Here is a 25,206-nt window from a genome sequence, read left to right as displayed (position 1 = left end):
CCCACCTACGGTCATTCTCTGTTCTGGATTTTCTGAGTTGAGCACAAACCAGGCACAGAGTAGGCACCAAAAAGTTCCAGGCACCAAAGATGGTGTTGGGTAAGATGACAGAGAGCGAGGGAGCGAGCGAGTAGGTATTTAGGGGGAATAAAGGAGAAAAGGGTGGGATGCACTGCGGGCAGAGGAGGCAGAGGAGGTCAGAGGAAAGGAGACGGCATAGGGGCAGGAGTGTGGGGTGTGGCTGGAGAGCTCCCCGGGTCTTCAGACCATTGTGCTGAGTGTGGAGGAGCCCTCGGAACGCACGGGCAGCACTGGGGCCCGCTTGAGGGAGCGCCGGGTCTCATCTCGGTTCTGCCACACATAATGCACCAGGTAAGCCACTATGAGTGTCAGCCAGCCCCCCATGGTGACCAGCAGGACCACATCAGTGCTCCTCCGGGCCCCGCCCCGCCCTGCCCCACACAGCTCTTTCTCCCCTGCCAGCAGCAGGAACTCCTGCCCCACAAAGTCCGGTCGGGCTCCGGGGCCACACACGATGCCTGTCCCAGTGCCTGGTGCCAGCCTCACCTGCCTGAGCACTTCCTGGAGGGCACAGTCGCAGTGCCATGGGTTGGCAGATAGGTTCACTTGGATCTGTAGTCCCATAAAGGCCTCCACGGGCACCGAGGCCAGTTGGTTGGCAGAAAGGTCAAGGTGGCGCAGTGTGCCCTCCAGGCCCTGAAAAGCCGCCCCTGAGAGGTGGGCAAGGGCATTATGGGACAGATCCAGCTCCTCCAGGACAGCCAGGTGCTGGAATGCACCAGCAGGCACCGATGCCAGCTGGTTGGCATCCAGGTAGAGCTTGCGGGTGTCGTTGGGGATGCCGGAGGGCACAGCGCTCAGGCCTGCCTGGCTGCATCGGAACGTCCGTTCACCTGCTTCCTTTGCCACATAGCAGCCCCGGGGAGGCACCCGGGGACTGGGCACAGTACCCCCTGTGCCTATCACCAGCAGGAGGGACAAGAGGTGACCTGCTGGTGGGAGCATGGCCACAAGTTGGCATAGTCCTGGAGTGGAGTAGGATCTGGGGAAGAAAGGTCACATAAAGGAAGAGTGAGTAAACAGAATCACATGCCCACTGCCAGCTCTTTCCTCCTGAGGTCCCTCTGGGGCGTCCCTTTGGGCCGGGGCCTCCTCTCAAGGCTGGGTGACTTGTTCACTTCCTTCTTGGGGTATCTTGATTTAAGGCTCCTCAATAGGGCCTTTTGGGCAAAGGGTCTCTTGTGCTTCAAACTCTTTTAGGGTCTATTGATTCTAGAAGCTTAATCTATGAGGCCCTGTTGGTCATTCTGGGTCCAGGGATTTCTAAGTTTCTGCCTCTGTCTATGTATTGATCTCTCTCATTGGAATAAAGTCTTTTCCCCTACCTACCTGGGTGGCTGCCAGGTGGGCTAGGTCGGCACCAGAGGGTCTGGTTGGCACTTGTGTGATGGAGACAAGTGGGACAGATGAGTGATAGGGTGCCAGGGCATCCAGCTAGGCCGGGTGACTAGGTAAAATGGACTTCTGGCCCACCTTATATGCCCATCAGCCCCTCTTCTGGGAGCACCCACCTGTCTGCCTGCCCAGCTCTGTCCTCTCTGCCCTGCACGGCCTCCCTCCTCCTCCCTCTCCTCCTCCCTTCCTCTCACCCCTCTTGGTGGTAGAGCCTTCTCCAGTGCAGCTGCCCTCTCCCGGCTCCCCGCTGCTGGGCTCTGGAGACCCGCTTCCTCCTCCTGTTTGCTCACAGCTGCTGGAAGTTGGGGGCTGGGACTTAAGAGTGTTGGGTTTCCTGGCATGTGACTCCAGGCCCAGGTGTCGGATACCTGAGCCATGGTGTGGCCAGGCAATGCCAAGAGAGGGCAGATCCTGGACCCTGATGAACTTTGCCATGGGGATACCAGGCCCCAGTTCCATTCCCTGCCCCAGGCTCCCCTCCCCAGCCTTGATACTGCCATCTTTCCTCAGCCTTCGAGGCTAAAACTCTGCTTCCAAGAACCCCTCTTCCTTGCCCAGAACTTGGCTGGGCAGAAGGATCCCTACTTGGCAGGCCTGGGGGGCAGAACCGAACTGGGTGGGCCCCATCTCACATCCACTGTCTCCAGCAACCTGTACACCCCCAACTCCATTCTCCCCTGCCACCATCTGCTGCCCTTCTTGTTTTGTTGTTGTTGTTTTGTTTTTGTATTTTTGTAGGGACGGGGTTTCTCCATGTTGGTTAGGCTGGTCTTGAACTCTTGACCTCAGGTAATCTGCCTGCCTCGGCCTCCCAAAGTGTTGGGATTGCTGGTGTGAGCCACCATACCCGGCTGCTTCTGCCCTTCCTTCACGCTCTGTGGCACTTTCTTCCATGGTGAGCAAACTTCCCTTAGCCTTTCCTTGGAAAACATGTCTGTCCGGGGCCACATCTCCTGGCTCCTCACAGTGCCCAGCCGTCTTGCCTGCCAGGGGTGCTGTGGTTCAACTTTAATTTGTTCTCTGCGTGGTGGATTGATGGCCTCTCTAGGAGTCGGAAGGAATTCTTTAAGGCACCTGAAGCCTGATGCGGTCGTCTCTGAGTTTTCCTGCTGATTTTATGATCTGGATGAGAACCAACTCAGGTTCTCTCTGCTGGAGCCCTGGACTCTCAGGGTGGCACTTTGAACCCTCCTTCAGGCCTGGGCACCAAAGAGGGCTTGGATGACTTGTTCCCCAGGGCGTCCCGGCCCCAAGCATCATTTGCAGGCCACGCCACTCTGTGATACCAACCTCTCCTAATGTTCACTGGGGAGTGGAAAGGAAGGATTTCAAGGCAGAGGATGAGATTCATGTGTGACCTGAGCATGTGACCTGACGCTGCTGGTTGGGAAGAGCCACCAAGGCTGAGCGGATGTGAAGGCACTTTGTGAAGTACTGTGCAGTGGCGAGTTGTCAGGATTACTGTCTTCCAGAACACATCGGGTCTTCCTCCATGATTTCAGTACCACGCCAGGCTTTTCCCCACCACCTCCTCTGGTATGCTGTGCAGGGGCAGGGGTGACAAGGGGTCATAGATGGGATCCATGTGGATGACCCATCTCATTCCTTAGCCCATGGTGGCTTCTCCCCTGAACTCCCTTGACATTCAAGTCCAACCACGTGGTGCCTCCTGTGGCACCATCCTACCCACACTATCTCCAGTTTGGTGCTGGGATTCAGAGCTTCAGTGATTGATAGAGCTCAAAGGAAGGGGCCAGCCAGTTGACCCCTCTTTAGTTTTCAGATGGGTAAACTGAGGCCCAGAGTGTGACCAGAGTTACACAGTGAGTCAGTGGTCAAAGACCAGAACCCTGTTTTCTGACTTTGTGTCTAGCTCCTTTCCATTGCCTGCTAGCACCTCTGGTCTCTGTGCCACACTTACCCATACCCTACATCCTTGCATGTTGAGCCTGATGGTGCCCATGGTATTGTGTGGCACCCAGAAGCCCTCCTGCCAGGTCAGAGAGGTGGAAGAGTGGGGTGTCACAGAGACCAGACAGGATATACTTACACGAAGGAAGATGAGGTCATATGCAGTGGAGACCTTGCTGAGGACAGCCTTGCTGGCTTTTGCAAGACTGTGGTGACCAGGACTGGACATGGAATTGCAGAGCTCAGTGCAAAACAAAAATGGTGGGGAAGGGCCCCTTGTTTCAAAAACCTGTTAAGAATTTCTTTAAAAAAAAAAAAAAAAAAATATATATATATATATATATATATATATATACATATATGTATATATATTTTTTAAAGACAGGGTTTCACCATGTTGGTCAGGCTGGTCTTGAACTCCCAACCTCAAGTGATCTGTCCGCCTTAGCCTCCAAAGTGCTTGGATTACAGGTGTGAGCCACCACACCTGGCCAAATTTTTTTTTTTTTTTTGAGATGGAGCCTCCCTCTGTCACCCAGTCTGGAGTGCAATGGTGTGATCTCGGCTCACTGCAACCTCCACCATCTCTGGGTTCAAGCGATTCTCCTCCCTCAGCCTCTGGAGTAGCTGGGATTACAGGCGCCTGCCACCACGCCTGGCTTATTTTTGTATTTTTAGTAGAGACAGGGTTTCACCGTGTTGGCCAGGCTGGTCTTAAACTCCTGACCTCAGGTGATCTGCCCGCCTTGGCCTCCCAAAGTGCTGGGATTACAGGCATGAGCCACCATGCTCAGCTCTTTTTTTTTTTGGCGGGGGGATAGAGTCTCACTCTGTGGCCCAGGCTGGAGTGCAGTGGCGCAACCTCAGCTCACTGCAACCCCTGTCTCCCAGGTTCAAGTGATTCTCCAGCCTCAGCCTCCTGAAAAGCTGGGATTACAGGCACCCACCACCATGTCTGGCTAATTTTTATATTTTTAGTAGAGACAGGGTTTCACCATGTTAGCCAGGCTGGTCTCTAACTCCTGATCTCAACAGAGTCTCAACAAGGTGTCACTCTGTTGCACACGCCAGTCTCAAACTTATGAGGCTGCTTGGTCCCTGGCCTCCCAAAGTCCTGAGATTATAGGCATGAGCCATGCACCCAGCCTTAAATTCTGTAGTGGCTCATGCAGTGAGGACTATGCCCTGCTGAAACAGTTAAGAATGTCCAGGCCTTGCTGGGTACGGTGGCTCATGCCTGTAATCCTAGCACTTTGGGATACCGAGGCGGGTAGATCACTTGAGACCAGGAGTTCCAGACCAGCTTTACCAACATGGTGAAACACCATCTCTACTAAAAATGCAAAAAATTAACTGGGCCATGGTGGTACATGCCTGTAATCCCAGCTATTTTGGGAGGCTAAGGCACGAGAATCACTTGAACCCAGGAGGCAGAAGTTTCACTGAGCCGAGGTTGCACCACTTCACTCCAGCCTAGGTGACGCATCAAGACCCTGTCTCAAAAAAAAAAAAGAATTTCAAGACTGGGTGCATGGCTCATGCCTGTAATTGCAGCACTTTCAGAGGCTAAGAACCAAGGAGCCTCATGAGTTTGAGACTGGCCTGTGCAACATAGTGAGACCTCGTCTCTACTAAAAACCAACCAAACAGGCCGGGCGCAGTGGCTCACGCCTGTAATCCCAGAAGTTTGGGAGGCCGAGGTGGGTGGATCACGAGGTCAAGAGATCAAGACCATCCTGGCCAACATGGTGAAAACCCGTCTCTACTTAAATACAAAAATTAGCCAGGCATGGTGGCATGTGCCTGTAGTCCCAGCTACTTGGGAGGCTGAGGCAGGAGAATTGCTTAAACCCAGGTGGTGGAGGTTGCAGTGAGCCAAGCTTGTGCCATTGCACTCCAGCCTGGCGCCTGTCAACAGAGCGAGACTCTGTCTCAAAAACAAAAAACAAAACCAAACAACAATAACAAAATTATTTGTCCAAATACACTTTTTTTTTTTAATTTTTCTTTTTTGTTTTTGTTTATAGAGATGGGGTTTCTCCATGTTGATCAGACTAGTCTTGAACTCCTGACCTCAGGTGATCCACTGCCTTGGCCTCCCAAAGTGTGGGGATTACAGGCGTGAACCACCATGCCTGGCCTGTCCAAATATACTTTCTACAAAAAGAAAAAAAAATTAGCAGAGCATGGTGGTGCATACTTGTAGTCCCAGCTGCTCAGGAGGCTGAGGTGGCAGGATGGCTTGAGCCTGGGAAGTAGAGGCTGCAGTGAGCTGTGACTGCACCACGGCACTCCAGGCTGGGCGACAGAGTGCACCTCTGTCTCTAAAAAAATAAAAACAGGCTGGGCACGGTGGCTCACGCCTGTAATCCTAGCACTTTGAGAGGCCGAGGTGGGTGGATCACCTGAGGTCAGGAGTTCAAGACAGCCTGGCCATCATGGTGAAACCCCATCTTGAGAAAAAAAAATAATTAAAATAAAAAATAAAAAAAGAATTTCAAGATGACGACAGCAGCAGAGTACAGAACCAAGTCCAGGGCTCTTCTGAGCACAGGGCATGAGTCTTGTGGGAATGCATCAGCCGCATGCCTGTGCGGCTGGCCTTGTAGGTTACCTTTGAACAAACAGTTTCAGAAACGACGGGCATCAGAAGCATGATGGGGACCAGACTAGATGGTAGGATACTAGATGACGTCATCTCTGAGGATGTACTCACTACGGACTCATTCCTGCCATGTCAACACGGGCATTTCACAGACTCACATTTGTCTGAGGAATCAGATAATTTTCTATACTCAGGCAGCAGAAGCAACAAGCAACACTTTTGTCTGAGGGATGCTTGTTAGTTAGGCCAGACGCTCTGCTGCTGGCTACTTGGGTGTCCATTTTGGAACTGCAGCTGAATGTGGGACAGAAAGCTGAGTAATCTTCCTTTTCCCTCCTTTCTCTCTCACACTGGACAGGGGCTTTAACTGAGGCACAGAAGCTGAGCCTGTGGATGGAGGGTGATTTCCTTCTAACACTAGGGCAGCTTCCAGGAAAAGAGTGGGACCAGGATGCCCAGCACAGCAGCCGTGGGAGAAGCAGGAGCCCAGCTGGAGCTGCAGATGTGGTTAATGAAGGGAGGCTGAGTGCAAACTCAGTGAAGGAGGCAGATCTGAGGGGAGGGAGGAACTACACTTAGAACAGTGCACACTACAGGCTAGGGACTGCAGAGTTGGAACAGAAATTCTCTGCCATTTATTTATTTGTGTATTCATTTATTCATTCAGTGAGGATTTCCTGTGAGGCTTATATGCTAGTTGAAGGGGATATAGACAGGGCTTTTTTTTTTGGAAAGAAGAGTCTAGCTCTGTCACCCAGGCGCGATCGCGGCTCACTGCAACCTCTGCCTCTTGGATTCAGGAGATTCTCCTGCCTCAGCCTCCCGAGTAGCTGGGATTACAGGCGCCTGCCACTGTGCCTGGCTAATTTTTGTGTTTTTATTACAGACAGGGTTTCACTGTGTTGGCCAGGCTGGTCTCGAACTCCTGACCTTGTAATCCGCCCATCTCAGCCTCCCAAAGTGCTGGGATTACAAGTGTGAGCCACCGTGCCCAGCCTAGACAAGGCTCTTAAGGTGCTGGGTCTGTAGCAGGGTTCTCAAAACAGCCTGCACATTCAAATCACTTGGGGGGCTTTTACAAATTAGTTATGCTGGGGCTTCATCTGAAACAATTACACTCAAATCTCTGTGCATGGGGTTTAGGCACTGGTTTCTTTCAAGAGCTCCCCAGATATGTCTAATGTGCAGCCTGAGTTGAGAGTGGTTGGTCTGGAGGGAGACACAGACATGCTTTGATGTGATGCCCTCATTAATTGATGTGTGTACAAAGAGCTTCCCAAAGTGATGTGTACAGAGAGAGAATAAGTATTAACACGGGAGAACCTGCTGGCTGTGCTGTTGGTATCCATCCCTTCTCTCCTACTACCAGATGACACACATGGCTTTAGGAGTGGCAATGCACTAAGTCCTGGACGATTCAACCTGATTGAGCTTCTCAGCCCATCAGAAATCCTGTTGCCCACTTTTCCAATCTCCTTTGTAGCTGGGGGTGGCCCAATTCTGGTCAATGACATGTAAGCAGAAGTCTGCAAACAGTCTTTGACAGTCTGGGACAGTCTTTGATTTACTGGTAAGATAAGTCTTTGATCTCAGTTCACTACAACCTCCACCTCCAGGATTCAAGCGATCCTCCTGCCTCGGCCTCCTGAGTAGCTGGGATTACAGGCCCACACCACCACATCCCACTAATTTTTGTGTTTTCAGTAGAGATGGGTTTCACCATATTGGCCAGGCTGGTCTTGAACTCCTGACTTCAGATGATTCACCTGCCTCAGCTTCCCAAAGTGCTAGGATTATAGGTGTGAGCCACTGCACCCAGCTTTTTTTTTGGGGGGGAGAGGGTCTCACATTGCCCAGACTGGAGTGCAATGGTACAAACACAGCTCACTGCAGCCTTGACCCCCACCAAGTTCAAGCAATCCTCCTGACTTAGCCTCCTATGTAGCTGGGACCACAGACATGTGCCATCTCAACCAGCTTTTTTTTTTAAGAGATGAGGGTCTCACTTTGTTGCCCAGGCTGGTCTTGAACTCTTAAGTCTCCTGCCTTGGCTCCCCAAAGTGCTGGGGATTACAGCCTGAGCCACTATGCCTGACCCCTACTTTGAACATGAAAGGCTCAACATGAAAGGACAACAAAGCATAAAGGGAAGATTGAGTATTACTGAGTTGTTGGCTGGAGGCCATTGAACTCCTCACCCAACACCCGCAACCGCCTCCTCTAGACTCAGCATATGAGAAAGAGAACCCCCTAATTTCAGAGCTTTTCAACTTGGCTGCACATTAGAATATAAGCAGTTTTGAAAACTCCTGATGCCTGGATACACCCACGGAGATTTTAATTGAGTTAATCTGGCATGTGTCTGGTGATGGGAATATATTTTTCTTTTTGAGACAGAGTCTCACTCTGTCGCCCAGGCTGGAGTGCAGTGGCACGATCCCGGCTCACTGCAGCCTCTGACTCCTGGGTTCAAAAAATTCTCCTGCCTCAGCCTCCCAAGTAGCTGGGATTACAGGCACATACCACCATGTCCAGTTAATTTTTGTATTTTTAGTAGTTTTTTGTTTTGTTTTGTTTGTGTGTGTGTGTGTGTGTGTGAGAGAGAGAGAGAGAGAGAGACAGTTTTGCTCTTGTTGCCCAGGCTGGAGTGCAATGGTGCGATCTTGGCTCACCGAAAACTCCGCCTCCCAGGCTCAAGCCATTCTTCTGCCTCAGCCTCCCGAGTAGCTGGGATTATAGGCATGTGTCAGCACACCTGGCTAATTTTGTATTTTTTTTTTTTCTAAGTCGAGATGGGGTTTTTCTATGCTGGTCAGGCTGGTCTTGAACTCCAGACCTCAGGTGATCCACCCACCTTGGCCTCCCAAAGTGCTAGAATTACAGGTGTGAGCCACTGCACCCCACCTAGAGAATTTTCTTCACGTTGGCCAGGCTGGTCTCAAACTCCTGACCTCAGGTAATCTACCTGCCTCGGCCTCCCAAAGTGCTGGGATCATATTTGTGAGCCACCGTGCTTGGCCAGGTGATGGGAATTTTCAGAAGCTCCTCAGGTGATTCTAATGGAAACCTGGGATAAGAATATTTATTTGGGTTTTCTGTTGCTTTCAGCTGACAGCATCCTTACCTGGTACACCAACTTCTCTAGGATATCATCAAGCAAGTCTTCACCAAGGATTGACATCTGAGCTGGGTTTCAAGGCCGGCCTAATCAGGTGGAGAAACAGAGTGTGCAAGAGCGAGGGAGCATGAAATGGCTTGGCTTCCAGATCGCTGGGTGGATGGAGGGGGTGGTGACAAAGGCCAGGGGTAAAGAAGTAAAAAGGGAGCGGATCCTTGTGGCCTGCATGCCATGGATGCACTGGGACTTGATTTTGTGGCTTATGGATTGAAAGGTTTTATTTGGTTTTTATTATTTTATTGATTTATTTATTGAGATGGAATCTCGCTCTGTACCCAGGCTGGAGTACAGTGGCGAAATCTCGGCTGACTGCAACGTGTGCCTCCCCAGGTCAGGCGATTCTCCTGCCTCAGCCTCCTGAGTAGCAGGGATTACAGGTGCCTGCCTCCACACCTGGCTAATTTTTGTGTTTTTAGTAGAGGCGGGGTTTTGCCATGTTGGCCAGGTTGGTCTCGAACTCCTGACCTTAGGTGATCTGCCTGCCTCGGCCTCCCAAAGTGCTGAGATTACAGGTGTGAGCCACTGCACTCAAAAAAACTACTTGTTTTTTTGAGACGGAGTCTCACTCTGTCACCCAGGCTGGAGTGCAGTGGCATGGTCTTGGTTCACTGCAACCTTTGCCTCCTGGGTTCAAGGGATTCTCCTACCTCAGCCTCCTGAGTAGCTGGGATTACAAGCACGAACCACCACGCCCGGCCAGTATTTGTATTACTGTTATCTTTTTCTAAGTAGAGACAGGGTTTCACCATTTTGGCCAGGCTGGTATTGAACTGCTAATGCGAAGTGATCCTCCCACCTCGGCTGCACGAAGTGTTGAGATATAGGTATGAGCCACTGTGCCTGGCCACGTTTTCATTTGTATTTTTTTCGAGAAAAGGTCCCATTGTCGCCCAGGCTGGAATGTAGGGTGGCATCACAGTTCACTGAAGCCTCAACCTCCCCAGGCTCAGATGATCCTTCCACCTCAGCCTCCCAAGGGGATAAAACCAGAGGTACATGCTACCGCGCCCAGCTAATTTTTTTTGTGTGTGTATTTTTGTGTAGAGATGGGATTTGGTCATGTTTTGCAGGCCAGTCTCAAACTCCTGGGTTCAAGCAATCTGCCCACCTCGTCTTCCCAAAGTGTTGGGGTTACAAATGTGAGCCACCACATCTGGTCAGGTTGAAAGGTTTTAAAATTAGATTTGATATTTGGATCACTCTGTTGGTTGTGTGGGGGATATATTGGTGGCAGGAAAACTGGTTATGGCAAAGGTCCAGGTGTGAGATCATAAAGACCTGAGGGACACATGGCATGGGACTTGAAAAGCCATCACTGGGTAGTCCGATGCTCTGCCTTGGCCTGTGAATGGCCTGGGAAAATTCTTGGGCTAGGTCCAAGACCAGCAGACATTTGTGCCACGGGACACATCCGTTCCCCATCCCCTTGGCCCTTCCGTTCTGTGGACCCTCACAGTCTCTGAGATCCCTTCTAGCCTGATGTGTGTCTAGGATGGCAAGCAGGGAAGAGTCTGAGGCATAGCAGGGTCCTGGCTCCCAAGGTCAGGGCCCAGGAAAGTGAGACTTTCAGGCCCCCACCCGTGGCAGTCTGAGACACAGCTCCTCCCTCTGAGGGTGGTAACTCTATATCCCAAAGATGTGACCATAGGGGAAGGAAGTTCAGCAGACCTCTATCCCGTTCCCTCCCTGATATTGGAGACCCCCATGTCCAGCCTGGGTCGGGGGATACCTGAAAGGAAAAGAGGAGGGCTAGCTTCTTTATCAGGTCAGCCAGGGACCCATCTAATGCCAGGCTACTGGGCAGCTTCGGGGGGAGGGAGACAAAGTCCTCTGCTATTCTTGTTCCCTGTGGAAAAGGGAAAGGGCTGTATACATGCACTTAATCTGCCATGCTTGGAGGTACTCTCTCATTTACTTAGCACATATCTGAGCACGTACTGTGTACCAGGGCCTCTTAGGCATTAGGGATTCAGAGTTGCTTTTTTTTTAATTTTTTTGAGACAGGTCTCATTCTGTCACCCAGGTTGGACTGCAGTAGCATGATCACAGCTCACTTGCAGCCTCAACTTCCTGGGCTCGAGCCATCTTCCCACCTCACCCTCCCACCCCGCCAACTTTTGTATTTTTGTGGAGAGCCACCACGCCTGGCTGAGAAAAGTAAATGTCCCCCAGCCAATCAGGAAAGACTGGTGTGTGCGCGAAGAGAGCCATCTGATCACCTAGAGGTAGGCTTGGACTGAGGGATCTGCCAGGGTCAGAGGGGCCTGGAGGATGGAGCAGTGGACTTTGCTTGAACATTGGGAAAGGCTGCACCAAGAAGGGGACAAGTGAGCTAGGCCTTGAGGGATGTATAGGAGTCTGTCGGATGGAAAAGGCTAGGAGGCTGAGACAAGAACAAGGGAGGGCAGTTTGGCTGTGGTCTTCGATGTGCAGTTCTGTCAGAGGCGTGTGAACCAGAGCAACTCCATCTTAAATAGGAGCTGGGTAAAATCAGGCTGAACCCTACAGTGAAGGCATTCTAAGTCACAAGATGAGATAGGAGGTCAGTACAAAATACAGGTCATAAAGACCTTGCTGATAAAACAGTTAGCAGTTAAGGAGCCGTCCAAAACCCATCAAAACCAAAGTGGTGAAGAGAGTGACCTCTGGGTGTCCTGACTGCTATGCTCCCAGCAGTGCCATGACAGTTTACAAATGCCATGTCAACGTCAGGAAGTTACCCTATATGATCTAAAAGGGGAGGCATGAATAAGCCACCCCTTGTTTAGTGTCTCATCAAGAAATAACCATAAAAATGGACAACCAGCTGCTTGGGGTTGCTCCCACTCTTTTATTCCTTTACTTTCCTAAGAAACTTGCTTTTACTTCGCGCTGTGGACTCGCCCTGAATGCTTTTTTGTGCAAGATCCAAGAACCCTCTCTTGGGGTCTAGAAGGGGACCCCTTTGCGGTAACAGTTCTGTTACATAGTTCAGTTAACTTTTATTGAGAATTCAGTTTAGGAAACGCAAATGTGAGACAGGGAGCAAGCCTAGCAGACTAGCTGGGGGCAGTTCTGTAACATACAAATAAAGCCCTTTGCCCAGTGTCTGGAACATAGCAAACAATAATGTTTGCTGTGATCGTCACTGAAGGAGGAGCTGGCCTTAGGCAGGAGAAGGTGATCTGGGGACAGGGGCCACCCAGGATTTCTGGATAGGTGAGGCTAGGAGTAGGAACTCAGTTGGTAGGGAGTTAGGGGGTCTCGTTTTGAAGCTACTGTTTTTATATCCATTGCCCTTTTGATCTGAAATATTTCCGGTTTTCTGACTGCTTTTATGCACGGGAGAGTGTCAATTGTCCATATCAAAGAATATGCAGTTTGAGGGGTTCCCAATGTACCACCTTGCACTTGGTTCCCCAGGGGGGTTCTTGTTCACAGGCACAGGCTGAAGGATGGGGGCCCAGTGGCCCTGACTGGTTCAGCCCTTTCTCTCCACAGCCCAAAATAGCCAACCACAGGCCTGGGCGGGGGAGGAGAACAGGGTGCCCGCTGGTGATGCTGCCATCCTGCACCCACTCCTGGCTTCTGACTGGCTCAGTAGTTCTCAGGAGGGTCACTCACTGCTCCTTTGCCTGCTTAACATTTGCCCTCCCCCTCCCCCTTCCCATCACATACCCGGGGTATCCCCCACCCAAACAAAAATAAAAACACAACTGTCAATGAAATAAGCAGCTCTTTCCTTCCTTGCAGGAAGCAGGTTGGGGGCGGGAGTAGTAGGAGTGGAGGGTGACATTCTTTCCTACAGGGGAAGGGGCTCTGTTTCTTGACACTACTCCTCCCGGCTTCTGAACCTTCTGAACGCGTCCAGCAGCATCCGGGGGACGTGTTCCTTGTTTATCATCCTATCTCAGCCCACAAGAGGGTGTATGGTATATCTCTCACAGGCAGAGGCCCCATCACCACTCCCAAGTCACCAGATGGAAGCACAGTGAGCTGAGGAATGTGTCTACCTCAGCAGCCTGAGGAGCTCCCAGAGGGCAGGGAGAGCCTCTGACCTAGGCTCATTTTGTTTTAAAACTTTTCACAAAACATTTAAAGGTAATATCACATTATGCAAAGTTTGAAACTAGAGAATGAAAAAGATCCCCCCAAATCCCCCATTCTGATTCAAGACTGTTTTTGTTGTTGTTTTTCTTTCTTTCTTCTTTTTTTTTGAGATGTAGTTCCGCTCTTGTCGCCCAGGCTGGAGTGCAATGGCACAATCTCAGCTCACTGCAGCCTCTGTCTCCTGGGTTCAAGCAATTCTCCCACCTCAGCCTTCATAGTAGCTGGGATTATAGGGTATGACACTGTGCCCGGCTAATTTTTGCATTTTTAGTAGCGATGGGGTTTCACCATGTTGGCCAGGCTGGTCTCGAACTCCTGACCTCAGATGATCCACCTGCTTCAGCCTCCCAAAGTGCTGGGATTACAGGCATGAGCCACCATGCTTTGCCTGTTGTTGTTTTAAGAGACAGGGCTTGCTTTATTGCCCAAGCTAGAGCTAACTAGTGAGATCACTGCAGCCTCAAACTCCCTGGGCTCAAATGATCCTCCCCCCTTAGCCTTCTGAGTGGCTGGGACTACAGGAATGCACCACCATGCCTGGCTAATTTATTTATTTTTGTAGAGACAGCAGTGTGTGTGAGTGTGTGTGGGGACTGTCTCGTTATGTTGCCTAGGCTGGTCTTGAACTCCTGGCCTCAAGCAACCCTCCCGCCTCAGCCTCCCAAAATGCTGAGATTACAGGCTTGAGCCACAGTTCCCAGCCCCAAGGTCTGTTTTTATTTTGTTGAATTTCCATAATCTAGTAAAGTACATGCTCAAATATCATTCAAATGTGGAATGAATTAATAAAAGGCAACACATACTGAGCACTTCATTATGTGCCAGGAATTGTTTCAAGTGTTTCATTTCACATTTACTGGCCCATTTAATATTCACAACATGAGGTGGGTATTATGATGATCATTACCATCTTCATTTACTTTCTTCTTTCTGAACACCAGTGTCACCTGCCATTTCATTTAGCAATGAGGTAACTGAAGCACAGAGAGGTTCACTAACCTGCTTAAGGTTACATGGCTGGTAACTAGAGGAGCTGGGAGTTGACCTCTGGCAGTCTTGTGCCACAGGACGTTACCAGTGCTGCTCTATTTTTGCTTATCTTAATCATTAACAAACATGTAGGATTAGACTTTTTATTACGAACAATTTCAAACATAAAGAAGTAAAGAAAATAGGCTGGGCATGGTGGCTCATGCCTGTAATCCCAGCACTTTGGGAGGCCAAGGTGAACAGATCACTTGAAGTGAGGAGTTCGAGACCAGCCTGGCCAACATGGTGAAACCCCGTCGCAACTAAAAATACAAAAATTAGCCCGCATGTGCCTATAATCCCAGGTACTCAGGAGGCTGAGGCAGGAGAATTGCTTGAACCTGTTAGGTGGAGGTTGCAGTGAGCTGAAATTGCGCCACTGCACTCCAGCCTGGGTGACTGAGCGAGACTCCGTCTCAAAAAAGGAAAAATAAAGTAGAGAAAATAATATAAGGAACTTAATGTCCTCATCACACAGCTTCAATAATTGTCACCTCATGGCTCATCTTATTATGTCTCTATTGTTCCCAGCCCAGATTATTTTGAAGCAAATGCAGTCACTGTATCATTTCATCCACAGATATTTTAGTATATATGTCCGAAAGGAGGCCCTCTTAAATTAAAAAAAAACTTACCACAATTCCATTTCATGCTTAAACATTTAGAATTCCTTAATATCACTGAATACCTTGTCAGTATTCAAATTTGCCTGATAACTTAATAAAATCTTTTTTTTTTGAGACAGAGCCTCACTCTGTCGCCCAGGCTGGAGTGTAACAGTGCAATCTTGGCTCACTGTAACCTCTGCCTCCCGGGTTCAAGCTATTCTTCTGCCTCAACCTCCTGAGTAGCTGGGATTACAGGTGCCTACTTCCATACCTGGCTAGTTTTTATAGTTTTAGTAAAGATGGAGTTTCACCACGTTGGCCAGGCTGGTCTTGAACTCCTGACCTCAGGTGATCTGCCCGTCTCGGCCTCTCAAAGTGCTGGGGTTACAGGCATGCACCACTACACCTGGCCTTTTTTTTTTTTTTCTTTTTCTTTTTTTTTCTGAGACGGAGTCTCACTCTATTGCCCAGGCTGGAGTGCAGTGGCCTGATAGCCCACTGCAACCTCTGCCTCCCAGGTTCAGTGATTCTTCTGCCTCAGCTGCCCGAGTAGCTGGGACTACAGGTGCACGCAACGACACCCAGCTAATCGCTTTTGTATTTTTGGTAGAGACGGGGTTTCACCATGTTGGCCAGGCTGGTCTTGAACTCCTGACCTCATGATCTGCCTGTCTTGGCCTCCCAAAGTGCTGGAATTACAGGCGTGAGTCACCATACCTTGCCCCAATTTTGTTAAGGGAATTGGGTATTTGTCCTAATTTTCTTCATTCTAGATTTTGCTGACTATATCCCTGGGGAATGTGTCTTCTGGTATTTTGTGTCGTTATCTTTTCATATAGCTAGCAAGCATTTCCCCATACTGCCACAGGGTTTTCACAATCTGTCCTAAATGACTTCATACTATTCTATCCAGCAGAGATACTGTAATTTTTTTCTTGTGCATTTAGGTTGCTTTCAGTTTTTCACTAACTATAAATATTGCTGGAATGAACATCCTGACACATTGCAGCTTTTCCTGTACATGGGATAACTTCCTTAGAATATGCTACCCGAAGTGTAATTATGGTTCTGAGGCATGAAGAATTTTTCAGCTTCTTGGCACACAGTGACAATTGTTTGTCCAAGAGTTTGTGTGTCTCCCAGCACCAAATAAGAGAGCTGTCACTCACTCTGAATAGTGCTTAGGGCTGTTCACAGCTGAAGGATGTTTAGGGAAGACATGGTAATTATGAGGGCAAAGAGTTAGAGAAGGAGAAAAATGATGACAGGGACTCCAGCTAAATAAAGCAGAAAGTGATCTGTAATTTACCACAAACCTAGAGTGAGTCAGAACTCTGTTCATTCCTATTGTGAAAAAAAAATCCTTGATAAAAGGAGTTATTAATAGTGCATGACATGTCCAGTAATCTTTCTGTTAGACTGTGCATTAGTCAGAACCTTATTTGAGACATCTCTCAGTCTGGGTCACTGAACTTCATAGAGATATCAAGAAACTGATCAAGATCCAGAGGGCTCGATCAACCTGATGGAGGATGAAGAATCCCAGAGAAAAATAAAAAAAGTCAAGCAGGCTCACTTTGGAAAAAATAGACACACCTTGTTGCCTTAATGCTGGGGAGGTTTCCGTGAAAAGAACAACACTGGGTTTGCTTATGTCTGCAGAAAGATGACTATAAGGAAAGGCACCTCCACAAACCAAGAAAAACTTCCTTAGGACATAGGCAGAGCTATTTCTGACTCGGGAGATTATTTCGATCTTGGGATGAACTCTTTTGGGGCCATTGGCCCTGGAAATATTCAAGAAGCTGCCTGTTCTGCTCTGGGTGGTTCAAATATCCACCAGCCTGGTGACCACTAAGTGCCTCTAGGGGTCCCACTCCAGCTGTGTAATAACTTTCCTGGCAGCCCCCTGGGGAAGGAAGGGTAGGTGGAGTCCAAGTGAAGTGCTCCCCAGTTTTCCTGGGGTAGGCTCTTCCTTCCTGTTTCACTTCAGAGTGCCATGAACTGCCATTCAGAGTCGGGCTGGCATGCCATGATGACTTAATCTGATCTTGCTATTCCAGCCCTGCCCTGCATAGAGTGGACTTAGAGAGAAGCTGGGGAGGGAGTTGAAACCACCCAGACAAGGCCTCTTGGTGACATGGAGAATGGGAGTGACCCAGGAGACCTCAAAAGCCATTTAGTTCAACCTCCCACAGTAATATTAAATAGATTCCTACAATGCAACAAGTGCTTTACATACATTCTTTTGGGTTCTCACAACCTTGGAGGTGGGGTTTCACGGGTGTGAAATTGGAGATTAAGACAAGTAATTTGCCCAGGGTCACACTGCCAATAAAGGGGGGGCCTACCCTATGTCGACCAGGCAGTAGTCTGTGCCCGTGCCTTTAGAGGATGCAGATGTGAAAACTGCAGACCAGAGCCTCTCATTCAAAACCACACAAGCTAACCTGAGACAGAAACTCTGGCTCCTAACTACTGATCAAGGAATCTATGATACGTGGCCTCTTCTGACGTCAGGTGCGGGGCGGCCAAGGATGTGGTCCCGTCCCGGGCAGCCTGGGCCAAGCATGACTGAGAAGAAGGCAGGCTCCGTTCTGGGCCCTCCAGACCCTCACCTCAGCCAAGGTGAATAGCGCGCTCCCAGGAGGGCCCGGCGGGGCAAAGGGCCGGGCCAGTCCGTTTCTGGAGGAGCCAATCTGGGGCCAGGGCGGAAGGCAGCCAAGTGCAGTGGAAAAACCCTGCACTTGGGGTCAGAATATCTGGGTTTCGAGCCAGTCTGGGACCCAGCAAAGACTTACAGCAAGTGACTTACAAGTCCGAGTCTCCACATCTGCAAAACTGGGGCAAGGGTAAAATATACTTGAAAGGCACAGAAGCAAAAGTTGGAATTGTTACGCACCAAAGTTCTATCATGCGATCTGACCGTTGCCTCACGGTGCAGCTTCCAACAGTGCGGCCTCGGAGAGGCCGGGAAAGGAGCCCGGAAAAACTACAACTCCCAGGAGGCGTCGGCCGGGCCGGCGCGGAGTGGTGACGTCACGGGGGCCGGCGCGGAGCTCTGATTCGGCCGGAGCTGCCAGCGGGGAGGCTGCCGCCGCGGGTTGTTACAGCTGCTGGAGCAGCAGCGGCCCCCGCTCCCGGGAACCGTTCCCGGGCCCTCGATCTCCTTCCCCGCACGGTGAGCCCAGACGGAACCAGGGGGCCCCAGAGGTAGAGGAGGGGCGGGAGAGAAGGTGGGAGCTGCTAGGGAGGCGCCCTGGGCTGGAGAGACCCGGGCAGAGTGAGTGGGGGTAGAGGGAGTGCATCAGCCGAGGGGGTGCAGCGGCTGGGGAGGTGGCCAAGGAAGAAAGTACGAGCCGCAGGCAGGTGGTGGAACGTCGGGGAGGAGCGCTTCGGCTAGGGGTGGGAGGCGGGGAGAGGCTGGGCTTCGGGGATAAAGGTTTGGCTGCCTGCAGAGCTGGGTGAACCTGTGGAAGTGACGCTGGGGTCCCGCACTCGGCCGGGTTCCGAGTGCGAGGTCCCAGGCTGGGGAACAGAGCGGGACCCCTCCCCCTGGTCCCCCGCCAGAGGTCTCACTCAGAAAACCCTAACAGTGAGGACTCCTCCCCTTCGCTCCTCCTCTTCTCGGCTTAGTGCGGGTTCGCCTTAGCACAAGCTTTCCGCTCCCACCGCCCTCCTTTGGCTGGGCCAAAGTTGAGAGGTGATCGGCTGTGGTTCTGCAGCTTACGGGGTGGGCGGAATGGAAATGGCACTGTGATGTGCTGCCACGGACTCCCAGTTGGGGGTCCCCATCCAGTCCTGGATGTTTTGTGTCCCTCATCCAGAAGACAGGAGGTTTGCTGTTGTTAAGGGCTGCTCTTTTCTGGGGGAGGGAATGAGAAGGGCTCACCTGGTGGCTGACCTGGGGCACGGTCAGCCTTGGCTTGAGTGTCTGGCATACTGGCTGGGCCCGGATATTTGCGTGTGGAGCCAAGGGGGTGGGGAGGGAAGGAGGGGAAAAGAGCTACCAGCAAAAAAAAGTGGTTAACAGAACAGAGTTGCTGCAGGCTCTGGTTTGAGGCAGGTTATGAAACCACATCAGGGCCTGGCACCAGCAGCCACCTGCCAACTATGGCAGTAAAACTTTTCAGCTCAGCTGCTGTAGACCACTGCCAGCCTCTTCTGTTTCTCCTCATCTAGGGAAGGGGTCACTTGGTTGTTTTACTAATGGAAGTGATGTGTGCCCATAGACACACGAAAGTCTTGAGTGTTTTTTGGCTGCTAGTCCTTTTCTTAGTTTATTGATCTCTTTTTTTCAGGGGTCTCTGGTGGTTTTCTGCTCTCAGGGCACCTAGTGTTTAGGCTTCAGGGAGAAGCGTCTGAGGGTGTCGGCTAGGACCTAAGTCTGGGCTTTTCCTAGGCTTGTCAAGTTTTGTTGGCTGCCCTGTGAAAGCCGGAAAGGGGTATGGGGTCTTGTGATCCGGGATTCCACAAGGCTTTTGGCACTCCGGGACAAATACTAGGAAGGGTTAGTGGGCTTTCTACACCAACAACCCGTAGGGGTGGGTAACAGAGAGGTGATGGGGTGGCAGTTTCCCAGGTCAGACTTGGGAAACTCTCCCTCTCCTTAATCAGAGGTAAGTCCTTCAGATCCCTCACTTCTCAGCTACATGTTGCCCTCCACTCTAAGGTAGAGGCTTTTGTGTAGTAGCTGTCCCAGGGGCTGCTAGAGTAACTGAAGCCCCGAGGCCCTGGGAAGGTAAACAGTCAGGGCCAGCTCTGGCTTTTTAGATCCTTGGATTTCTGTGAGGCTCAATTACCCAGCCTAATGGGCTGTGCTGATGAGTCCCAGGAGTGTCACTTCACCCAGAGTGCACTCCAGGCCGGCGCAGGGGTGTTTGCTTGTTGAGATGGTGTGTTGTGGATCACATTTTCCCTGAAGTCTCTAAGTGTGGAGCTGTCTGAGAAGAGGACACTTGCTCCTGTTATCCTGGAAGTAAAGAACTGACCCCTGAGGATTCAGGCTCCTTTGCGGGTTTGGCTAGGATCCTATCAGAGATAGATGGCATCTGGGACTGAGGGGTCACTGTAGGGGCGTGAGGGAGGTGGCTTTCTGGGTACTTCTATAATATCTCCATCTGGGAGTCTTCTGCATTCCCAGGAAAGATGTTGCTGTTACCATGGTGATGACCTTATGGTCTTTAGCAGGCAGGACCCTACCTCAGATAGGGAGGTGAGCCAGTACACAGGCACCATCTGTCCCCACCTTCTCCTGATCACAGGTCACTCAGGGATCTGGACACAGCCAAGCTCTGGACAAGGGGCAGATCCTTCCCCTCCCTTCCTTCTCTGCTTCCCCCCGCCCCCCTGCTCACTGTGGGTTGTGGCCACCTCCTGGTTCCTCCTGCCACAGGCCTCCTACTGTTGGTGCTGGGCAGGGGAAGGCATGGGCTAAGGTACACCTGGAAACAGGTGCTGAGGGAGACTGAGGTGAGGATGGGTAGGACAGAGAGGAACGGGGACAGGAGGGAGGCCACAGGTTCGGGTCTGTGCCCTTGGGAAGCATATGTTGATGGGGGTTCCAGCTCTCCGTGGGAGCTCTAGGTGTTGGCCACGTTCTCTATCCTCATCCCTCTTGTGGGGAAAAGGGCCCTGGTGGTTTGGCAGCAGAGTGGGTGGCATCACAAGGGCTGGCCTGAGTGGCTGCCAAATGGAAAAAACATCTGGATGGGTTGTTTTGTGTCACCCAGAAGGGGTGCCTTCCAGGTCTGGGCAGAGGTTGTCCCTAGTCTGTTGTTTTCTCATTTCTTCTTCCCTCCCCTCTTCCTTTTTTTTTTTTTTTTTTTTTTTTTTTTTTTTTCTTTTTTTTTTTTTTTTTTTTTTTTTTTTTTTTTTTACCAAATCGCTCCTCCTAAGTTAGGGTTTGGGGAGATCCAGAACTGAAAAAATTGGAGGTGAGCGGAAGCAGTGACCTCAAAATAGTTCATCCACTGCTGCCTGTACCCACAGACCCCACTTCTTTTCCCTCCTGATGGGAAGGACTTCAGAGGAGACATCCCAAATCAGGCCCTCGTGAGAGGAAGTCCAACAGGGGTCATGCTGAGTGAGAACTCTCTGCTGGGGCCTTTGTCAGCAGAGGGCCCTCATGGGAATGCTCTAAGGGGTGAGGCTGGGAGATGGGCCTTGACTTCTCTGCCCTGGCGCTGCATGCCTCTTGATGACCTGTCCTCCAAAGCCCTGCCAGGCCCCTGTCCCAATGGGATGATGCATGGGGCAGCCTGGGGTTTATCCCAGCCCAGTGGCAGGAAATGAGTAGAGCTAAGTCCACGTGGATTTTTTCTACCTTCCATGCTTGAGAGTCAAAAGAGTGGAACTGCCTGGAGTCCTCAGGGAAGGAAGGACCTGCCTTCCAGCTTATCGGAGGGTGAGAGGGGGCAGGGAAAGCCGTGTGACCTGTCTGACCTGTGCTGCTTGTTTACAGAACAGCGGAGAGGGGCGGCAGGATGAATGTGGGCACAGCGCACAGCGAGGTGAACCCCAACACACGGGTGATGAACAGCCGTGGCATCTGGCTCTCTTACGTGCTGGCCATCGGGCTCCTCCACGTCGTGCTGCTGAGCATCCCCTTCGTGAGTGTCCCTGTCGTCTGGACTCTCACCAACCTCATCCACAACATGGTGAGAGCCGGCCTGCTGCCTGCCTCTGCCCTGTGAGCTGCTCTTTGGCAGGGGTGAAGGATAGGAGGAGCCTGCTGGGCTTGGCCCAGATGTCAGGGTGATGTACTGACAACATCTGCTTCAGAGCCCAGGCCCAGCCCTTATCTCTCTGCCTTGCTCCCCGTTCTGCGTTCTTGCCCTGTGCACGATGATAGGAATCAAATCTGCAGATTTGTCCACATGGCCAGGGTGGGGTGGCTGTGGGCCTGGAAGACGCATCCCTGAGAGCTGAACAAAGGGCTCCAGGGAGTTCCCAGGACCCGGGAGTCCTGGTGCCTAGGCTGGTGCAGAAATGCCCTTTTCTCAAGTTTCCTTCGCTAGCCATCTTCCACTCTTGCCCTTCTCTGCTCCCTCACCGTTTGCTACCTTGCACTCTTTGGCTGGTAAGCAGGGGTTAGTCCCATCAGTTTGCCTCCTCCCAGCTGGCACAGCGAGGTTATGAGTGGCCTGGAGGGGCAGCATCTCTGTGCCTGTCTTGTGGCCAGCTCCCCCCATGCGTTCTCATGCCAAGCCTAGCCTGTCCCCCGGGGTCCCCTTGTTCTTCTCCTGCCATTCTCCCAGCTGCTCCATCGTGACCTCCAGCCCATATCCCCCTACCCAGCACAGGGAGGCCCCAGATCACTGGAAGTTACTTCTGTCTGTGACTGGGTGTAGGAGCTGGGCTGGAGGGCCTTTTGCCTTTTATAGCCTCCAACAAAGACGTCTTCATCCAGGGCATGTATATCTTCCTGCACACGGTGAAGGGGACGCCATTCGAGACCCCGGACCAGGGCAAGGCGAGGTTGCTAACCCACTGGGAGCAGATGGACTATGGGGTCCAGTTCACGGCCTCTCGGAAGTTCTTGACCATCACACCCATCGTGCTGTGAGTGCCGGTGCCTCAGGAAGACACCAGCAGGCAGGGCAAGGCCTGGAGGACCCTGGGGCCCAGCCATGCTTATTAGCCCTGCTCTGGCTGCTGGTGTTGGGATGAACAGAGGAAGTTGGAATATTCCTGGGTCTTACACTGGGCTCAGGCTTTGGGCTCCCTGGCCCCGTGTTTCCTCCGTTAGAACCTCTTTCCTGCTAGTGAGATAGGCCCACAGGCTTGGGGTGAAGTTGGGAGGGAGGTTGGCGCTGGTCCAGAAGGGGCGTCTTTAGCCTGAGATCTCTAGCTTCTTAACTCTGGCCTGGAGACCTCTTCTGTAACTCTTTGGCTGTCAGGATTCTGCCTTCCTGCACCCAGGAAGTGAGGGAGGAAGGGGTGCTCCCAGCAGTCTTTTTTTTTTTTTTTTTTTGAGATGGAGTTTTGCTCTTGTTGCCCAGGCTGGAGTGCAGTCTTTTTTATCTCTCCCCACCCTTCCCCTCCCAGGTACTTCCTCACCAGCTTCTACACCAAGTACGATCAGATCCATTTCATCCTCAACACCGTGTCCCTGATGAGCGTGCTCATCCCCAAGCTGCCCCAGCTCCACGGAGTCCGGATTTTTGGAATCAATAAGTACTGAGGGTGCAGCCCCTTCCTCTGCCCAGGGTGACAGGGGAGGGGTAGGGGAAAAGGCCTGTGCTGCGACACTGAAGACAGAAGGAAGAAGCCTCTGGACACTGTCGAGGTGGGGGTTGAGCCTCTGGGCCTAGTTTCCCCCCTCATTTCCCCCAGTAGCCAACTTGGAGTAGCTTGTAGTGGGGTTGGGGTGGGGCCCCCTTGGGCTCTGACCTTTTCTGAATTTTTTGATCTTTTCCTTTTGCTTTTTGAATAGAGACTCCATGGGGGTGGTCACGGAATCGGCTGGGCTCCTGGGCTGACATGGACCATGCATTGGGACAGGAGGCGGGGTGGGATGGGGGAAACCCCTGCTCACTTGTTTCAGGCAGCCAAAGCACTTTAACCCCTGCGTAGGGAGCCGAGGGTGGTACGGCTTCTGGACTGTTTCACTGTAATTCTGAGGTCTTTTCGATGACACGCAGTGTGTGCTTGTGTGTATGAAAGCAAGCGTGGGACGGGGCCTTGCCTTAAACCTTCTGGGCAGAGAGCTGTCTAATCCGAGTTTTGGGCTTTCGGCAGCTTCCCTGCGACCCACCCTGGGTCCTGGTTGGGAGTGGGGAGGGTCAGGTGGGAGGAAGATGGGGTGGAGCGTGGATGGCTTGGTCCCAGAGGTAAGGGGGCCAGGGCTGCTGCCATCCTGGCCTGTTAGAGGTTGGGGAGCTGCAGCGGGGATAGGGAGTGGAGAGTTAGAAGAATGGGGCCACGGAGCAGCAAAGCACCGATGTAAGGGAGGGAGGGGACGGGACAGCAGCTAGACCCAGTCTTCTTTGGGATGTGGGCAGGGAGGGAAGCAGGCTTGGAGGGTTATTTTACCCACAGAGTGTGATGGTAATCGGGGAAGGAGGCTGCTGTGGGCTTAACTCCTGAGTGGGCTGTTGGGTGGACAGGTGGGGAAGAGGCCCACGAGTTGTTGTTAGTACAGGTCCGACTTGGCCCTGACTTCTGTAGGGTACAGGGAAGCTGTGACAAACGATGGCTGCTGTGGTCCTCTGCAGGCCCTCACCCCTTCACCACCTCGTGTAGGCTGGCACTGGGCAGGGCCTCTCTTGTGGCAGGCACATGTGGTGCTGTGAGGCCACCCCACATGGGGTCAGTGGCAAGAGTCCTGTAGGACCTTTGGTCAAGCAGCACAGGGGAAGGAGCCAGGCGTGGCCTGTAGGTGCTGTCTCAGCCTGCAGAGAAGAAAGAGGCCGGGAGCCTGAGCCTGGGCTGGAGCCTTCTCCCTTCCCCTGGCTGACTAAGGGCAGTGTTAATTCTGAAAAGGCGTGGGTACCTGTATCCTCTTCCAGGGTCCCGGGGGAGCAGGAGAGGTCACTGGCCCTGTTTTCTGCCTCCTGGCCCTGCATCTCCCACCTCATGTATCATAGGGAACTTTCACCTTAAAATCTTTCTAAGCAACGTGTGAATAGGATTTTTACTCCCTTTGTACAGTATTCTGAGAAACGCAAATAAAAGGGCAGCGTGTTCCTGTTTCCCTGTGTCTGGCCTCTGCTTCCTGGAAGGTTGAGGGGAGGGGGCAGGGGTGTGGGCAGAGCTTCTGCTGAGGCGCTGGTGGGACATCAGTGCAGCTCTGATGGTGGCAGAAGGGGCTCCGGGACTGCTGGGCTTTGTGCTGCCTTCAGCAGGGAAATCCCCCAAGGGGGCTACGAGGGAACTGACAGTGGCAGCAGTGGTCAGACAGCAAAATTTTCTGTGCTTTTGCCTGACTGTTCTCTGACAGGTCTTGTACCTTGGCTCCACAGGCTGGGGTGACTTGTGCCATGGCCAGGGAGGGGGCAATCCAGCAATGGTTTACACATGGAGCCAGGGTCCCAAGTGGTGCCCACACCTTCCTGATGAGTCCCCTAGCCCTTCTCCGGTTTCTCACTTCTCTCTCCTAGGCCTTTCCCCAGTCATGTCTCCCGTGGGAATGCTGCATTTCCTTCTGACCTTTCAGTGTAGGGAGTTTTCATGCTTCCTCCTCCCACCATAAGCCTGAGTGACAGGGGAAGAGGTAACCCCTGGGGACTTTCCAAGGCCAACACGGCTAAGAGAGAGAGGAGTCTTATAGCAAGGAATCCTTATCTCCCGAGGGCACTGACCGTCCA

General features: G+C 51.8%; 2 protein-coding genes across 4 annotated transcripts; one reads left to right on the top strand and one right to left on the bottom strand.

Moving 5' to 3' along the window:
* LRRC3C (leucine rich repeat containing 3C) lies at nucleotides 1-18,837 on the bottom strand. The gene is made up of 7 exons (XM_017497195.2): nucleotides 18,789-18,837; nucleotides 17,940-18,160; nucleotides 17,515-17,595; nucleotides 10,900-11,016; nucleotides 3,339-3,466; nucleotides 1,671-1,754; nucleotides 1-1,063 (listed from the first exon to the last, which is right to left on the bottom strand). Exons 1-7 carry the CDS (start codon nucleotides 18,835-18,837, stop codon nucleotides 262-264), a joined length of 1,482 nt encoding a protein of 493 aa, XP_017352684.2. The 3' UTR covers nucleotides 1-261.
* Nucleotides 16,283-24,592, top strand: ORMDL3 (ORMDL sphingolipid biosynthesis regulator 3). 3 transcript variants are annotated; one of them, XM_017497099.2, is made up of 4 exons: nucleotides 16,283-18,077; nucleotides 21,360-21,555; nucleotides 22,308-22,459; nucleotides 22,946-24,592. In XM_017497099.2, the coding sequence occupies exons 2-4, from the start codon at nucleotides 21,382-21,384 to the stop codon at nucleotides 23,079-23,081; spliced, it is 462 nt and encodes a 153-aa protein (XP_017352588.1). In that variant the 5' UTR covers nucleotides 16,283-18,077; nucleotides 21,360-21,381; the 3' UTR covers nucleotides 23,082-24,592. The 3 variants fall into 3 exon arrangements, with proteins under 3 accessions (XP_017352588.1, XP_017352589.1, XP_017352591.1); XM_017497100.2 differs by having other exon boundaries at nucleotides 17,941-18,077; nucleotides 21,365-21,555; XM_017497102.2 differs by having other exon boundaries at nucleotides 17,947-18,077; nucleotides 21,360-21,507; nucleotides 22,946-24,591.
* Nucleotides 24,593-25,206: the final 614 nt, after the last annotated feature.

Source organism: Cebus imitator, unplaced genomic scaffold, assembly GCF_001604975.1.
Source record: "Cebus imitator isolate Cc_AM_T3 unplaced genomic scaffold, Cebus_imitator-1.0 Scaffold228, whole genome shotgun sequence".
Taxonomy (NCBI): domain Eukaryota; kingdom Metazoa; phylum Chordata; class Mammalia; order Primates; family Cebidae; genus Cebus; species Cebus imitator.
The sequence above is the reverse complement of the archived record's forward strand: the minus strand, read 5'-3'. Positions and strand labels throughout refer to the sequence as shown.

Excerpts from the sequence above, each read along its gene's own strand:
- ORMDL3 (XM_017497099.2), top strand. The coding sequence starts at position 21,382 with ATGAATGTGGGCACAGCGCACAGCGAGGTGAACCCCAACACACGGGTG. Across the intron at positions 21,556-22,307 it reads CCAACCTCATCCACAACATG|GGCATGTATATCTTCCTGCA; the intron begins GTGAGAGCCGGC and ends GTCTTCATCCAG. Across the intron at positions 22,460-22,945 it reads ACCATCACACCCATCGTGCT|GTACTTCCTCACCAGCTTCT; the intron begins GTGAGTGCCGGT and ends TTCCCCTCCCAG.
- LRRC3C (XM_017497195.2), bottom strand. The coding sequence starts at position 18,837 with ATGCCAGACACTCAAGCCAAGGCTGACCGTGCCCCAGGTCAGCCACCA. Across the intron at positions 17,596-17,939 it reads AGAGCTCCGCGCCGGCCCCC|ATTGGCTCCTCCAGAAACGG; the intron begins GTGACGTCACCA and ends CCCTGGCCCCAG. Across the intron at positions 11,017-17,514 it reads CGCTATTCACCTTGGCTGAG|GGAACAAGAATAGCAGAGGA; the intron begins GTGAGGGTCTGG and ends CCTTTTCCACAG.